The sequence below is a fragment of the Nansenia antarctica genome (genome assembly GCF_963989245.1).
Source record: "Nansenia antarctica genome assembly, chromosome: 4".
NCBI classification, from domain to species: domain Eukaryota; kingdom Metazoa; phylum Chordata; class Actinopteri; order Argentiniformes; family Microstomatidae; genus Nansenia; species Nansenia antarctica.
In genome coordinates, this window is record NC_137689.1 from 24,699,209 (window position 1) to 24,716,824 (window position 17,616).

Consider the following 17,616-nt stretch of genomic DNA (forward strand, 5'->3'; position numbering starts at 1 on the left):
ATTCACCATACTCTCTACTCATCAGGACATCTTGACAACACACCCCTTCACTAAGATCTCCAACTGGAGCAGTGGGAACACCTACTTCCACATCACCATCGGCAACCTGGTCCGCGGCAGCAAGCTGCTGTGTGAGACCTCCCTGGTGAGCACCTGGACGCGGGATTAGTACATGCATTTTGCAAGGATAATATAGCTATTGATTCTAAAGAATATGACTTATAAAGACCTTATGAGCTCAGTTCAACTGTCTTAGCCCCATGGGAACACAAAATGTCAGCTTGTTTTACTCAAAAACTAAATGCAATTTTACCATTAACATGCTGGTTGTGTTTGATTTCAGGGCTACAAGATGGACGATCTCCTGACATCATACATCAGCCAGATGCTAACAACCATGACCAAACAGCGCAGTTCCCGTGGCAACAGCAAGTGATGAAAGGAGCCACATCGATCCACCTTGTTGAGAGAAGCCCTGGAGGACATTCAAATCAATCAACAGTATCTCATTAACACATAGACGTTCCCTCCATCACACACACACACACACACACACACACACACACACACACACATTTTTTCAAGTGGTTGAAAGAAGAACAAGGCTTTATTTGAAGCTGGGGTATGTCTGAGTTCACTTTCCAGTGGTGTGCTGCTCAACTCTATCTCTACCTAAGACCACAGGCAGTGTTGTGCTGAAACAGAGACATTGGATGAATGTTATGCTTTTCCTTTAATTATAATTTTGCAGATATTTAGTTACAAGGACTGAAAGATGATACCAATGAGGATGGATGGAGAATACCCCTCTGGCATTGTGGAAATACATAATGATTAACATTTTTGATTGATATATTAGGCCATGACATTAACACTAGTATTTGACTGATGGTCCACTATTGGTCTATGTTTGTCTTAAATTCACCAATTGCCTTTAATTGACCCAATGCACAACACAATGACATCTTAAAACATGGCAACCAGGTGTTCACAAAATTAGTCTAGCACTGTATGTTGGTTTGTGTTAACACGTCTATCTCAGTTGATGGTAGTTAAGCCCCATGAAGCAAGAGGCATGGCAACTTATGGTCCAATATGAAGATTGGTGGAGTCAGACTTCTCTGTGTATGTTTTAAGCTGGTTTTCATCAATTGTTGTTACATTTCAGTCCTCATGAAAAGAACTACAACTAATGGACTGCACTTATATAGCGCCTTTATCCAAAGCGCTTTACAATGGCCTCTCATTCACCCATTCACACACACATTCACAGCAAGCTACCATGCAAGGCGCTGGCCCGCTCACTGGGAGCAATTTGGGGTTCAGTGTCTTGCTCAAGGACACTTCGACATGTGTCCAGCCGGGGCTCGAACCGCCGATCCGCCAACCTTGCGATCATTAGACGGCGGCTCTACCTCCTGCGCCACAGCCGCCCCCAACTACAACCAACATGCATCACAGTTCACAATATGCTGTCTTTTTGTTCAGCAATATTTTCAGCAAGATTCATTATGATAATTTGCCTAAATTTACTGTATGACATTTTGCGCAGGCAGGCTAAATTCTTCGTTTGAACATCTGTGCATACCGGATCAGTGTTGAGTAAATGTGATACGTAGAGTCAGATAGACACTACCCATGTTCTCTATACTAATTTAGGACACTGTTCATGTACTGTAAATGTTGGTCCATGTAAACAACACATTTTTGGCATCAATAAATATATGCAGAATGTCTGCTCTATTTTCCTGCGTGAGAATTGTGTCACACAAACCTGGGTTGAAATACTGTACAATGTTGCTGCCAGCATCATGGCTAAAGGTACAGGTCTGTTGGCCTATAGTAAAACAACCACTACTTTTTAAATACTGGAATGTATTTGAAAATACTGGCAAGTATGTTAGGCTATTTCAAATACTTATTGGGAATGTTAAAAAACGACTTTCATTTGAACATTTTATTTTAATATGATATGTCCCTGTTACGATCAGAAGAGTAACTGTAAAACAACAGACAGTAAAATGGCTCTACAACAAGCTGCACTATTGACACAATCTTACAATGAAGAGAGCAGTTGTTGTTTAAATGAACATGTATACAGTGATTCTTTGGCAAAACATCAAAGAATTGAGGTTCCTTTCCTGTTCAAAACTTGTTGTCTTCTTTTTGTGGCGAATATATCAGTCAGAAAGAAATCTAGCAGGGTTTTACAATCATAGTTTCACAAAGTAAACATTCTCTCAGCTGCCAGAGCTGTTGTTGGTTGGTTGATCACATTGATTAGACAATCAGAATTAACAGTGAGATTTTGGGTGCTATGCTAATTTTGCTAAGACTAATTTCATGTTCATCCTTACCAGAAGGATTTTCATTTGTGTTGAAAAGAGAAACGTAGGTACAGAGAATACATTGGACTCAAATGTACATTGTTCTAGAGGTCACTGTTAAGTTGTAATGTTTTGTAGTTTACTCCATTGTCATTAGGATCCTTTATAAACTCTATTGTCATTCTCACTAGGATCCTTTATAAAGTGATGTCAAGTGCTTAAACGTGTGACTACAATCATACACATTCATTTAGCTCCAGACAGGAAAAGGGGGAGCTAGATCATCATTTCATATCACATTCATCTCAATCAGCTCACGCACACGAACATGCTCACGCACGCACGCACGCACACACACACACACACACACACACACACACACACACACACACACACACACACGCACACGCACACTGAAATGTAGAAGTGTTTTGGCTCACATTATAGTCTTACAACTGCAGTGTCAGTTAAAATGAAAAGGAACCAATAGATCATTGTGAGTAAAACCACTTCTGGATGACCGACAGCAGAAGGTCACTTTTTCTTGTTAATAATTGTCCATCTCAAGAGTCCTGGTTTAATAGTGTAGTAACCTGCATTACACTACGTATCTGAGAGGCGGTGTGTCTGAGGAGGTTCTGCAGTCAGCTATGACCCATGGATGATACACAATTAGGGCTTTCACACCGCCAAGGAACTGTTCACATTCACGTTCTGGAACCTCCGAACCTTGGTGCTGTCTGGCGAACCAGTCCGCGTTCATACCAGTGTAACCGGAACCATCCACGTCATCAACGCTGGGTGATGAAGGGCCGGGATAAACTAAGATGTCACAAGATGGCAGCTACTTCACTGGAAATTATAATAATAATAATAATATCTTCCACTACAGTATCTGAAATAAACACTATTTTCTATTAAACAAAAACAAAAGATGTTCTCTTACTAACCAGCTGCTCCATTACTGGAATACAAATGGCTTACGAAGTTCACATTCGCGCGTGTGTGTGTTTGCTGAGCATGTGAGGAAGATAGAAAGAATGATGAAACGTTTGATATTTTAGATTAGATTACATTTTGTCTCCTTCCTTCTTGCTGGTCTTTGCAGCCTAGAATATGACACTCCCACTGACGACGTGACTGTTGTTCCCTCTTGAGAACCACTATTTTCTGGTTCCCACTGCAAACCAACTTTTCAGACTCCGAACCAATTTATTTTCGGTCGGAAGACGTTGTCCGATTCCAGACTTGGTTCGCAAATGCGAACCAGAGCGGTTCCTTGGCGGTGTGAAAGCCCTAAATGAAATCTGCAGATGTCGTGCAACTTTCCAATCCTGTCTCATTGGGTCATTGAAGCCTAAACTGGCAGTGTGTGTCGCAGGGCTCAGAGTTGCCAGGTTGATGGTGGAGGATGAAACAGAAGCGGCGTGGGCCTCAGTGCTCAGAGACAGTTGCCAGGTTGGGCGTCACGGCCAGAGGGCTGCGAGGCTCTCCTACGATGTTGACACTGGAGACGGACCACACGTCATTCATCTCTGTCAGGGAGGCGGGGGGGGGGGGGGGAGACCATCAGAGGTTAGAGAGGGTCACAAGGGTCATAAAGACAATCATTCTTTACACATAATGTAGTGATACATTTAAAGTGAGATGCATTTTTTTTTATAATAAAAGGGGTACATGTTAAACTGTGATTCCTTTCACAAACGTTTCTACCTTTCCAGATCCTGCCAGAATGTTGTCATTCTAGCTCACCTGTTCTGAACTTGCTGTAGTTGGTGTCCAGCGTGCTTTTGCTGCCTGAGCAGAACACCAGGCCTCGCTCTCGCCACCTGTCACCATAGCAACCATCCACATCACTACAGCAGGTGGCATCAGAAGTGAATACACTTCAAGTTCATCATTATTTATTATTGTTCAACAACAACAACAACAACAACAACAACAACAACAACAACAACAACAAGACACTTCACTCAGGAACATCACAAGCAACCTTAACCCTCCATGCCCTTTACTCCCCTTTTCTCTCTCTCTCTCTCTCTCTCTCTCTCTCTCTCTCTCTCTCTCTCTCTCTCTCTCTCTCTCTCTCTCACTCACCAATGGAACACGAAGGTGATGAGGATGAGGAGGAAGGACACCACATCTGTGAGGACCCACATACGACTGTACTCATCTGGAGTCTGAGAGAAAGACAACATATATTTTTAAAATCATATAATTATGGTTAGCATTATTACAACATATGTGTTTTTGATGATGATAATGCTGCTGCTGCTGCTGATGATGATGATGATGATGATGATGATGATTGACGGGTATGCTTACCATGAGGAAGAGTGGGCGCTGCAGGTTCCTGAGGAGCTGTGGTGCGTTGGTGGTGACCGACTGAGCTCCTGCACACCAGGCCAGAGAGTAGAGCCACGGCTGGCTGATCACATACAGGTTGGTGCTGATGTTCACCGCTGCATACTCACTGAGGAGAGACAGGACACAGAGGAACATCGTGACGTTAGAATTATTAGGTTCTATCTCCATTTTTGGTCAAATTTTATTTTTTTACATAATCTGATCCATTAGGTGTTTATTAATGCCTGTGTGGTGTTATTTTTTAAATGTTGAAATTGTTTAGTTAGTAATTAATAAAATACAAAGGTAAAAACTTTGACGCTCAATATCTCTGAACTACCCTAAACGGAGATAGAACCTTATAATTCTAAGCTCACGACATGTCAGGAGGACACCTACACACTCTGACAAGCTCATACACAGTTACAGCCACTAAACTCACTCACTCACTCACTCACTCACACAAACATAACACACACAAACACATAATGCACACACACACAAACATAATACACACACACACACACAGGTGACAAGGCCTGGTGAAAAGGTCGGATGACCAAAAAGCTTGTTTCCCGTTTTTTTTGTTAATATTATGAATGTTTAAGTGTTGAAGAGCCCACTCAATATAAAAAACAACAGTTTTAGGATCACAAAATCATTTGTGAATTGGATTCACTGTATCGCGTCCGGTCCTGCTTCAGGCTACTGGGTCAGTGATACATGGCTTGTACACAAACGTACGTTTTAGGATGTGTTCAAAAGCCTGTGGACTGTGTGATCATCATTATGTGTAGTTATGTGTTTTTAACATGTTGATGTTCTATCAGCATGTTGTGATATGCTAAACATGCAGTGTGGGCATGCGCAGGGAGTCTTTGACTTTATGAATGGTAAATGGACTGCAGTTATATAGCGTCTTTATCCAAAGCGATTTACAGCGGCCTCTAATTCACCCATTCACACACCCATTCACACACCAATGGCGGCAAGCTACCATGCAAGGCGCCAGCCTGCTCACTGGGAGCAATTTGGGGTTCAGTGTCTTGACCAAGGACAGTTCGACATGTGGCCAGCTGGGGCTCGAACCGCCAATCTGCCAACCTTGCGATCATTAGACAGCGGCTCTACCTGCTGCGCCACAGCGGCTCTACTCCTGCAGTAAGGGCCGCACTTAGAGAGAGACTCTGCCTTCAAATCCGGCGACATAGCTAACAACAAGGAAGCCCGCTATGATCTCCGCAGAGCAATTAAGACAGCCAAACGGGAATATACTGAAAAGATAGAGTTGCATCTGTACAGCAATGACTGACGTAGCATGTGCAATTTCAGACCTCAATGGGAGATCTAACTGCACAGCTAACGTAGCTGGCTCTCTCCCGGATGAGCTGAATAGCTTCTATGCCCATTTCGAGAGCAACAGCATCATCTTATCTGCGATATCATAATCTATAAACAACTGAATATTTACCTTGCCCTATATGGGGACATTTTCACCAGACCATGTCATATATGGGGCATATCTATTTTCACACACACACACACACACACACACACACACACACACACACACACACACTATTTTCAGCTGGTGCAAAACGGACGCAATCCAAACACAGGCATATATGCAATTATGTGCGCCGAATAATCTGGCCTTGAAAACAGCACTAATATTTCAGACACCCCCTGTGCCACACCAACAGTGCCTCATCAACATTTACATCACATTTACATTTTTGCCATTTAGCCTTTATCCAAAGTGACTTACAACAAATACATTTAACTAAGTAAGTGAATCATCTATCCACCAGTCATAGCAGGAAAAAGTCATCTATGCTCGGGCCAGGGGCCATTGGCAGTCTTATGTTAGAAGAAGGAAGAACATTTAAAAAAAATGTTTATATTAATGAATGAATGAATCTTTTATTTCGAACATGATTTAAAATAATAAAAGAACAAATAACTAATATGAAGAGAACAGGCCTATCAATGTTCGAAAGGGAGTATGATGAAGCCTAAGCTTATCCTGTCCTACCCCTATCCGACAGTAGAGAAACTGTACAGGGGGATGTAGTCTCAGGAGTGGTAGTGCCTGTGTTCGCGCTAAGACTGTTTTTTAAGACATTAAAATATAGCCCAAATAAACACACACACACACACACACACACACACACACACACACACAGACCTGATGAGCTCTGTGGACATGGAGCTGTAGTGCAGGTTGAGATGGACAATGTGGTTGTGCTGCAGCTCCTCCAGAGGGAGCAGGCTTCCTGACGTCTGCTGGAGAGCAGGGTCCTCCTCCTGGACCATTGCCCGAAAGTCTGGAGGCAGCCACAGTACCTGTCACACACACACACACACACACACACACACACACACACACACACACACACACATTATCCTTAGACTGCTTAACATTGACTCCAACCTCAAACCTTCAACCATAAATCTAATTAAATTCCTGTGCATGATAAGCACTGGTTCAGCGTCAGCCTTCCAGGATAAAGTCATTTGCCTTGATCGTCGGTTGATAGCTGACAGACATAACAATAATATATACGTCATCAGAATGAAAATGCCCTCCAAGCTTCCCTCCTCACCTGGTTGGAGTGGATGGAGGACTCATTCAGGACCTCCAGGGTGCGTGTGATCCAGGTGTCCCTGTAGGGGTGGCCCCGGGGGGGCCTGTACAGGTCAAAGATCACCAGTTTGCCCGTCTGGGCTGCCAGGTCCAGGAAGTTTCTGAGGGTGCACACGGACTGGTTCTGTGCCCGTGCCCGCTCCTCCACGCCCAGGGACCAGGCCGTGCCAAATGGGTCACGCTGAGAAGTGTGTGTGTGTGTGAGTGGGGGGGGGGGAGGCGGGGCAGACCAGGGGAAGAGGGACAGCCAATATGTAATTCATGGCATAGTTCCACTGGGGATATGGACCTGTCATTACCTTCTTTATCTAACGTTGACAAGGGTATGCTGCTATGGTTTCCAGTTCCAAAGTAATACTATTAACTTCTTCTCAAAAACAAACAACTGCCATTTAGTTTAGTTTATTCCACCCTTATTGGTCACCCACACTGTTAAACCAGTTCCTATACAGACAAGCTTGCACACAACTGCAAGTACATAGACTTGTGTGCAAGCTTGTCTGTATACGAACTGGTTTAACGGTGTGGGTCATAGATTATGTAACACGGTCTGGGGAAAGGGGTAGCACGTCGGCAACCAATCAAAATGCCTTTTATTTTGAATCACGGAAATACATTTCAAGGTTGTTGAAAATCACAACACAAGCCAAAATACTAGCAATGGATTCGGTGAGTAATCCCCACTGCTAGCTAGTTAACTATAACACTACTATACATTTTTACCAGAATCACAAAACAAGCTGTGTTAGTTGACTAGCGAGTGTGTCGTTAATTTTTATTCACTGAAATGTATTTACATTTTTCTAAATAAAAATCGGAACATTAAACTGGCTGCCGACTTGTTTACCCCTTTCACCAGTCCGTGTCACATAATGACTGTTAGGCCTGGACTACACGTATATGGATCTTTTTTTAAACGCACATTTTTTTGTACAATTGGGCCTCTCAACCATACGAACACGGCATTTTCACTCACATAAACGGAGATTTTACTAAACGGATAAAAAAGTGACAAAATAAAAAAATATCCGATTGAGTGGATCAGTGTGGTTATGTTTAACGGAGCTGGTGTTGATGCAATGACGTCAAGAGCAGGGGTGCCAGATGGGGATTGACAATTTACAGCCTAACCAGTCTATAACCTCTAAATCAAGTAGCCCATTCGGCGGTAACCCCCACCATCTGGCAACCCTGATCAAGAGTCAAGTGTCGAGCTGTTCACACATGCGCATTGAAGCAAAATGGTTGTCAACAGCAACAATGGCTCAACTTCAATGTCGGTCCACACAAAATAATAATTTTTAGCTTTCTTCTTGGTCGCCATAACTTGCTTTTCTGTCTGTTTTGTACTTTTCTTTTCTGTCTGTTTCAAAGAGTTGGTCTGTTTACGTTTTGAGTCACTGCCGCCGTTTGATTACGATTGACTGCGCATGCCCATAACGTTCTTCTACGGTATTTGACAGATCGTGTTCAGTTTTGGCTCTTCGTATGGACAGAGATATTTTTGTGGTGTGGACAGAGTTTTTTTTTTTAAACGAGGATGAAAATATCTGCTTAAAAAAATATCCATGTACGTGTAGTCCAGGCCTTAGAGCGTAATAGCTGTTGGTTGGAGTGGAACTCTGCAGGACACCCTGTGGCTGCCTGAGGTACTGTACAGTCACTCACTGAGAGGAACCAAGCGCCGGCGTTGAGCATCTCCAGCTCCGCCCAGGTGAACATGGCTGCCGGAGTATCCGTCCGGTTGGGGAACACGTCCTGGACGTCGGTGGTCCGCCTCAGGGTGCGGTCGTGCATCAGGTAGGGCACCCCGTCGTAGCTATGGAAACAAGAGGACACAGCCCTGTCAGTTAGCCGTCGTGAACACTCTCTGTCACACAGGTGGTTGGGGACGTTATTCATCAGTTCAACCAATACTTATTGACGGCACTAATTAAGAACCAATTAAATCTGCTCATTAACAGTAACCAGTACTAAAGGGTAGAGTACTACTACTATATTATATTGTATTGTTGACTTGTTGTTGAGCAAGGAAAGGAAGGAAATCCCAAAGCATTTCACTGTGTCACTTACAGCTGTATTTGATGAACGTGACATACAAATACAATTTGATTTGGTTTTGTTTTGATTTTGAGGGTCTGATGATTCATTGATGAAACGACCAGCCCTGCAATGTTGGGATGATGACTGGGACATGAAGCTGGTGAGGACGAACGCCAGGCAGAACTAACCTGATGGTGACGTCAGTCTCGAGACCCTCACCTCCGACCTCCACGGCCTTCTCAAAGGACATGAGGGTGTTCTCTGGTGCAAGCTGAGGGTTAACACACGCACACACGCACACACACACACACACACACACATACACAAGTACACACACACACACACACACACACACACACACACACACAAACACACAGGCGCTATCAAAACAGGTAATCAATTACAGGGAGGACTCTGAAGCATCTTTTCTTTTTTTGGCTTTATGCTCAAAATGTTTGGATTTTAAATCAAACAATTACTATGAGTTGTTTGATTTCAAATCCAAACATTTGGAGTGTAGAGCCGGAAGAAGAAGAAAAATGCTTCACTGTCCCATTACATACGCACTGTACCTAGTAGGAAAACAGCTAGTGTCCAGTCAGACAGTGTGAGAAAAATGTCTTTAATGCAATAATCATGATATTATGTTCACTTGAGACTGTATAGCAAGGATGGTATGTGATTAAAGTTGTAGGTGTCTGATAAGGAAAAATAACTGTCTCTTACTCCCTTCCTTCCAAGACCAGTGTGACCTCACTCAGATAGGATTCATCTGTACCCACGTGATGTTGTGCAAGAACTGAATGTTGAAACTATAAGATGAACCAACCACATAGAGAGGTGGGCTTTGGACTTTGAAACCCTATGTAGACTGTAAAGAGACCCCTCTTGCAAGATTTAAATAAACACTCTAAATGATTGATTAAGCCTCAGCCTCCATTGGTTATTAATCAACTTAACAGACAGTGTTAAACGTTAGTTTCTCCGACCGGTTTAGTATGATCGATGAGAATTGGTTGGTTAATAGATGACATAGATGACAATTGGTTAATATGGATAGAAATGGAAAAAGTATGATCTTTGGGTGAACTATCCCTTTAAGCAAGTGATGCCCAGGTAATCCTCACCATGGGCGCCCCCCTGTGGCCGATGAGGGCTGGCGCTGGGCCCAGGGTGCCCTCCTCTTTGATGCAGGGGGAGTACATTCCCAGAGGCACCAGGTAGAGGGCACACAGGACAGCTAGGTACAGCCCCATGATGAGTGCCCTTCCAACTGCAACACGCTCGTGCGCGCACACGCACACACACACACACACACACACACACACACACAGACACAGACATAGACACAGACACAGACACACACGAACACACACACACGCAAACGCGCACACACACACACACACACACACACATACACCGAATTATGAATATAAAATACAATGCTATTGATTTGGCTATCCCTTTCTGGGTCACACCTGAGTTCCAAAAGTCAAACAGGATCTTGGGGAAGCTTGGGGAATCTTCTGGTATCAACCAAACATACTACTGGAACTTGTCCAAATCAAACCAAACTACGGTAGTGATGACATGGAAATGATTCTGTCTTGTCCTATTCACCACTGTGTACTTATGTTGTGCTTATGTACTTGTCAAACAAAGCCGGCTCCAGTCACAAGCCTCACCTTTCCTGTTCATGCGGAAGAAATGCAAGGCTATAGGCCAAGACAGAAGAGTCATGATCAGGACGCCACCCACGTGTAAATATGGTGCCGTCACCTGTTCAAAAAACAAACACCAGTAGATAAGAGAGGAGAAGGAGAGGGAGAGGCTAGAGATATAGGGATTCATAGATAGACAGACAGACAGACAGACACACCTGGAAAGAGAGAAGGAGAGTGGTCCACTCTTTGCTCCATAGGTCTGACAGCACAGCTGTGGCCACGATGGAGAAGGCCAGAGTCACCAAGATCCCAATCTGTTAATATATACATAATATATAATCTGTTAATATATATATAATATAATATGTAATCTGTTTATTTATATATGTATATATATAGATAGTATAATATAATATATCATCTGTTACAGTACCAGTCAAAAGAGTGAGGATACAGTGAGGATAGCAGTATCTATCTAACTATATCTGTTAATATATAATATATAATCTGTTTATATATAATATAACATGTAATCTGTTTATATATATATGTATGTGTATATATATATATAGTATAATAGTATAATAGTATAATAGTATAATAGTATAATAGTATAATAGTATAATATAATATATCATCTGTTAGAGTACCAGTCCAAAGAGTGAGGATACAGTGAGGATAGCACGCAACCATCACATGCTTCAACATCATCAGTCAGTCAGCCTGAGTGTCATCTTGTCCACATAAACCAAACAATGTAACCTTTGCACTACTGCTGTTTTCAGAAACTACCTTTGCACATTTATACATACCTCTTTTTTATATAGCCTCTAATTTATACATCTGTAGGCTATACACCATACTGTACACAGCTACCTTAACTGTACATATATTATTTATCTTACTTACTCTCTTACTCTCCTGTATATACCTCTGACTACCATAGTTGCCATACTGTACCTATCAATTATCACTATTATGTTTCACTATGTTTCACTTCTGGTTAGATGCTAAACTGCATTTCGTTGTCTGGTAGTTGTACTCTGCAATGACAATAACGTTGAATCTAATCTAATCTAATCTAATAAGGAATGGGAGAATAGTGGCATAGCAGTGGAGGCAATGGAGGCTGGTGGAGGTAGATATCAGAGGACGGGCTCATTGTATTGCATGGAATGGAATGAGGAATGGTATCAATCACGTGTTCGATACCATTCCCTATTCCATTCCAAGCATTACAATTAGCCCGTCCTCCGATTTCTACCTCCACCAGCTTCCCCTGTGGTGGTAGGGTGTGTGCACATTACCTTGTGACCCCAATGTAAGTACAGCTTCTGACCCTCAGACAGCAAACACACAGCCAGCAGCTGCAGGACAAAGACACCTTGTATCACAATCACCAGAGAGCTTATGTTACATCAACCAAAATAAACTCACTGAGAGGCAATGAACTTGAAGAGCCACTTCAGCATTGACCCACAAAAAAAAGTTACTGTCTTTATCCATCCTCACGCTTGCATTTACATTTACATTTACATTGTTGGCATTTAGCAGACGCCTTTATCCAAAGCGACTTACAACAAATACATTTGTCTAAGTAAGTGAATCATCTGTCCTTTAACATTTACAACATAAGTTACAGTATCTGATGATCACAAGATATTGTTGACTGATGCAAGACTGTAAACATTTGGGATAACCCCCCTTTTCACTATAGGAGAAACATCACTGGAGTACCGCCCCCCCCCCCTTGGGGTCACTTGAATTGATCTGTTGTAGATGTGTGTCAGCCCTCCCAACCCCCCCTTAGTGAAGCCATAGCTTGACGTCCCCAACCCTAAACCTCACCAGCAACACAGTGACATAGGAGAAGAAGGCTGCAGCGATGACCAGCAACACAACAGACCAGGGAAACCAGAAGCCGAGATTCCCAAAGTTAAACCTGGAGGGAAGAAGAGAGAATAAAGGGGGAGAGAGAGAGAGAGAGAGAGAGAGAGAGAGAGAGAGAGAGAGAGAGAGAGAGAGAGAGAGAGAGAGAGAGCAAGTCATACATAGAAAGCAGCAGAGGCTGCAGGACTCACTCGTGAGACACTGTAATGTTATGCAGAAGAGCAGATCCTCTTGACAGGAACAACACTGAATTTCAATAGGATAATCCTGCTGCTGCCAATGCTGCTGCTGCTGCTGCTGTTGCTGCATTACAGCTACAGAGCTGTGGTTTGACCTTGTGTGTGTGTGTGTGTGTGTGTGTGTGTGTGTGTGTGTGTGCGTGTGTGTGTGCGTGTGCGTGTGTATGTGTGTGTGTGCGCGTGCGTGTGTATGTGTGCGTGTGTATGTATGTGTGTGTGTGTGTGTGTGTGTGTGTGTGTGCGTGTATATGTGGGTGTGTGTGTCTATATGTGTGTGTGTCTATATGTGTGTGTGTGTGTGTGTGTGTGTGTGTGTGTATGTGTGTGTGTGTATGTGTGTGTGTGTGTGTGTGTGTATGTGTGTGTGTGTGTGTCTATATGTGTGTGTGCGTGCATTTGTGTTTACGCTTAATTTACATCAGCTTATTTGCATGCTTGTGCATACTTACTATACTGGTTACTACAGTATGTGAGTGTGTCCTACCATACTTACTATTCGGTTGTTAAGTCTGACGTCAAACGTGATGTTTAGCAATTTCCGGGTCCAAACCAGAAATTCCCTGCACCAGAGTACCAGTGTACTACAGCGGTAGAATGACAGTTCAATCGTTTTTTTAGACTCGGATCTATTCATCTAGGCATGTCTGACCATGTGTCAATCCTTCTGATCCCAGCCTACACTCCCATGAGGAAAAGTGCTCCCATCACCACTGTCAGAACCTGGCCAGCAGGGTCCGCTCCACTGCAGATCTGCCTGAATGACACCTCATGGCAGGAATATGAGCATGAGGACCTGGAACAGTTCACGTCGTCGGTTCTGAACCACATAGTGAACTGCACCAACTCAGCCACCGTGGACAAACGGGTCCGGGTCTACCCCAACACGAAGCCATGGATGACTGGGAAGGTCCAAAAACTGATCAAGGAGAGGGACAACGCCTTCGCAGGGAAGGGCACACTGCTGTACAGCACCACCAGGGCCAACCTAAAGCGCGGCATCCGGGAGGCTAAGGCAGACCACAGAGAGAAGATTGAGGAATGCTTCCTGAGCAACGACTCCAGGCGGGTGTGGCAGGGGGTTCAGCACATGACAAACTTCAGAACCAACAGGCTCACAGCCGCGGAGGACGACCCCCTGCTGGCGGAAAAGCTGAACTCCTTCTACGCCCGGTTCGACGAGGGGCGAACGGAGGTAGCCACAACACAAACACCACTCTCTCCAGCTCTCAGCAGCCTCACCCTCACAGAGCATGAAGTGAGACACGTGCTGAAGGCGGTGGACCCCAGGAAAGCCTCAGGGCCGGATGGCGTCCTGGGACGGGTGCTGAGGGACTGCGCCGACCAGCTGGCCGGGGTTTTCACCAACATCTTCAACCAGTCCCTGTCCCAGGCCACCATCCAACCCTACCTGAAAACCTCAACTATCATCCCAGTCCCGAAGAAAAGCACGGTGAGCTGCCTAAACGACTACCGCCCGGTGGCACTCACACCAATCATCATGAAGTGCTTCGAGAAACTAGTCCGGGCCCACATAGTCACACGCCTCCCGCCCAACCTGGATCCATACCAGTTCGCCTACAGAGCCCACAGGTCCACAGAGGACGCCATCGCGACGACTCTCCACTCCACTCTATCCCACCTGGAGAGGGGAAACAGCTACGCGAGACTGCTCTTTGTGGACTTCAGCTCTGCCTTCAACACCATCCTTCCAGACAGGCTAGTGACCAAACTACTAGACCTGGGACTATCACACTCTATATGTGCATGGATCAAGGACTTCCTGTCCGATCGCCCCCAGAGGGTGCGGGTGGGCTCCCACACCTCCACAGCCCTCAGACTCAGCACTGGGTCCCCCCAGGGCTGCGTGCTAAGCCCCATCCTCTACAACCTCTACACCTACGACTTCACCCCCGTCCACCCCAGCAACTCCATCGTAAAGTTTGCAGACGACACCACCGTGGTGGGCTGCATCTCGGGGGGGGACGAGGCGGCGTACAGGGATGAGGTAGAGCAGCTGAGCAAGCTGTGCAAGGTTAACAACCTGCTGCTGAACCAGTCAAAGACCCAGGAAATCATCGTGGACTTCAGGAGGAAAAAATCTGAGGTCCAGCCCCTGCTCATCGACGGAGGGAGCGTGGAGAGAGTCTCAACCCTCCGATTCCTGGGGGTGCACATACAGGATGACCTGTCCTGGAAGAACAACACAGCAGCCATCATCAAGAAGGCACAACAGCGGCTCTTCTTCCTGAGAGTCCTCAGGAAAGACCACATCGGACAGGAGATGCTGGTGGCCTTCTACCGCTGCGCAGTGGAGAGCATCCTCACCTACTGCATCTGCAACTGGTTCTCCAGCTGCACAGCCGCAGAGAGGAATGCGCTACAGAGAGTCGTGAAATCGGCCCAGAAGATCACCGGCGCCCCCCTCCCCTCTCTGGAAGAGCTGTACAACACACGCTGCCTCAGGAAGGCCTCCAAGATCTCCAGAGACCCATCCCACCCTGGGTACGAACACTTTGCTCGGCTGCCCTCGAACAGGCGGTTCAGGACCATGTTCGCAAGGACAAACAGACTGAAGCTCAGCTTCTACCCCAGGGCCATTCAGGCCCTGAACACAGCAAAGACCTAGGTTCTGGGCCCTGGACAGTCTGGACGGATTGATGGCAGCTGCTGGATTGAAATCAGGTGTAGTGCTGAGGCACAAATGTGTACATTTCAAGCCTGCAAACTGCGACACTTTAAATGAATGTGCAATAACACTATGTGCAATATGACAACCCTAGGGTACATAAGGTTCAGAGAATAGGAAATGTTAGAATAGGTATAGCATAGCATAGAGTACAGCACAGTGTTTTATTTGTATAGTATAGTATAGTGGATAGTGTACATAACCTTTATTTATGTAAACCAGCTCCTTTCCCTTCTTGTTTTTTTCTTTTTTTTCTTTCCTAGCACCAGGGGAGCCACCCCTCCCAAATGTCGTTGTTTGGTACCTGTACTATATCAATGACAATAAAGACCATTCATTCATTCATTCATTCATTCATACAACAAGGCACTTTCCCGTTTTTCCCATATTTGTCAGCGTCTTTGAGCCTCGGAAAAGCGCTATATAAATATAATTAATTATTATTATTACTGATGCATTTCGAAGACAGCACCTCAGCCAACTTTGGACCCGGAAACACGTCACGACTTAACAACCAAATACTGGTACTACAGTGTGTGAGCGTGTCCTACCATACTTACTATACTGGTACTACAATGTGTGAGTGTGTCCTACCATACTTACTATACTGGTACTACAGTGTGTGAACCTGTCCTACCATACTTACTATACTGGTACTACAGTGTGTGAACCTGTCCTACCATACCTACCAGTCAAAATCATTGTAGTCATTCTGAGCTTCACTCCAGAAGTAGAGAAACACCAATGTGAGGCAAAACGTCACAATGAGGAGAACAAAGCTGGCACACTCGAACTGCAGGGGAGAGAAAATACAGACAGACACACACACATACACACACACACACACAGACACACACACACACACACACACACACACACACACACACACACACACGACTGTATTATTGCCCAACAACATTACAGCAGCAGCTGAAGGAATGAACTTTGGACTAAGGAGACTAAGGAGAGAGAGGAATGCAGAGGAAAAGCTCCTTATATGGTTAAACCATGACTGATGACGTAAGACATCAGAAAAGGCACACAAAAAAAGAGAGAGAAAGAGAGACCGTGTGTGTGTGTCTGTGTGTGTGTGTGTGTGTGTGTGTGTATATGTGTGTGTGTGTGTGTGTGTGTGTGTGTGTGTGTGTGTGTGTGCAATAGACAGACAAAAATAAATTATACATTATTGTGTGTGTGTGTGTGTGTGTGTGTGTGTGTGTGTGTGTGTGTGTGTCTGTGTGAGAATAAGTGTGTGTCTGAGTGCCTCTAACCTTGTTGCAGCAGCACTCTCCAGGCTGGGTGCGGGTCCTCTGGTAGCGTCTCCACTGGCAGCCATACAGACCAGCCAGACAGGACACAAAGGGCTGGTGCTCGTAGCGCTGGAGCAGCCTCCGACGGACCACCCGCAGCTTCCCCAGCTTCAGCTTGGACAGAGTGGTCGGGGAGGGGGCCATGGCTAACACGCGTACATCCACCTTACATCCACCTCACACACCTTACGCATGCCACAACATCTCACCCAAACAGAGAGGAGGGGAGCAGCCAGGACGGTCAGGGCCTGTGAGGAAGGAGAGGAGAGTGGTGTTAAATATAGAGGTAATGAAGGAGGATAGGCAAGGATATTCAAGCCTCACCCTGACCACATCATAGACTTCTATGGGTGTGATTGCAGTAGGTGAAAGTCTCATGATAAGACAATTATTGTCACAATGCCTTCGTTCGGGAGGGCAGGATGACTGATGCAATCAGGGTTGTGAGTCTATTCACTCTGTCC

General features: G+C 44.9%; 2 protein-coding genes across 2 annotated transcripts in view; one reads left to right on the plus strand and one right to left on the minus strand.

Annotated features, from left to right (window-relative positions):
• Positions 1-436, plus strand: part of LOC308156565 (unconventional myosin-VIIa-like) — a gene marked incomplete at both ends in the record, with an annotated part of 292,311 nt that extends 291,875 nt beyond the window's left edge. Inside the window, 2 exons of the mRNA XM_080529937.1 lie at positions 26-145; positions 344-436. Coding sequence (XP_080386063.1) covers positions 26-145; positions 344-436 — 213 coding nt within the window. The remainder of the gene's footprint in view (positions 1-25; positions 146-343) is intronic.
• Positions 437-3,616: 3,180 nt separating this feature from the next.
• LOC308156702 (glycerophosphodiester phosphodiesterase domain-containing protein 5-like) lies at positions 3,617-17,296 on the minus strand (the record flags this gene model as incomplete). Its single annotated transcript, XM_080530113.1, has 15 exons — positions 3,617-3,862; positions 4,080-4,156; positions 4,425-4,507; positions 4,653-4,800; positions 6,862-7,019; positions 7,280-7,501; positions 8,989-9,139; positions 9,552-9,634; positions 10,491-10,636; positions 11,049-11,142; positions 11,243-11,341; positions 12,335-12,394; positions 12,876-12,969; positions 16,532-16,635; positions 17,114-17,296. The coding sequence occupies 15 exons, from the start codon at positions 17,294-17,296 to the stop codon at positions 3,762-3,764; spliced, it is 1,803 nt and encodes a 600-aa protein (XP_080386239.1). The 3' UTR covers positions 3,617-3,761.
• Between the last annotated feature and the right edge of the window lie 320 nt (positions 17,297-17,616).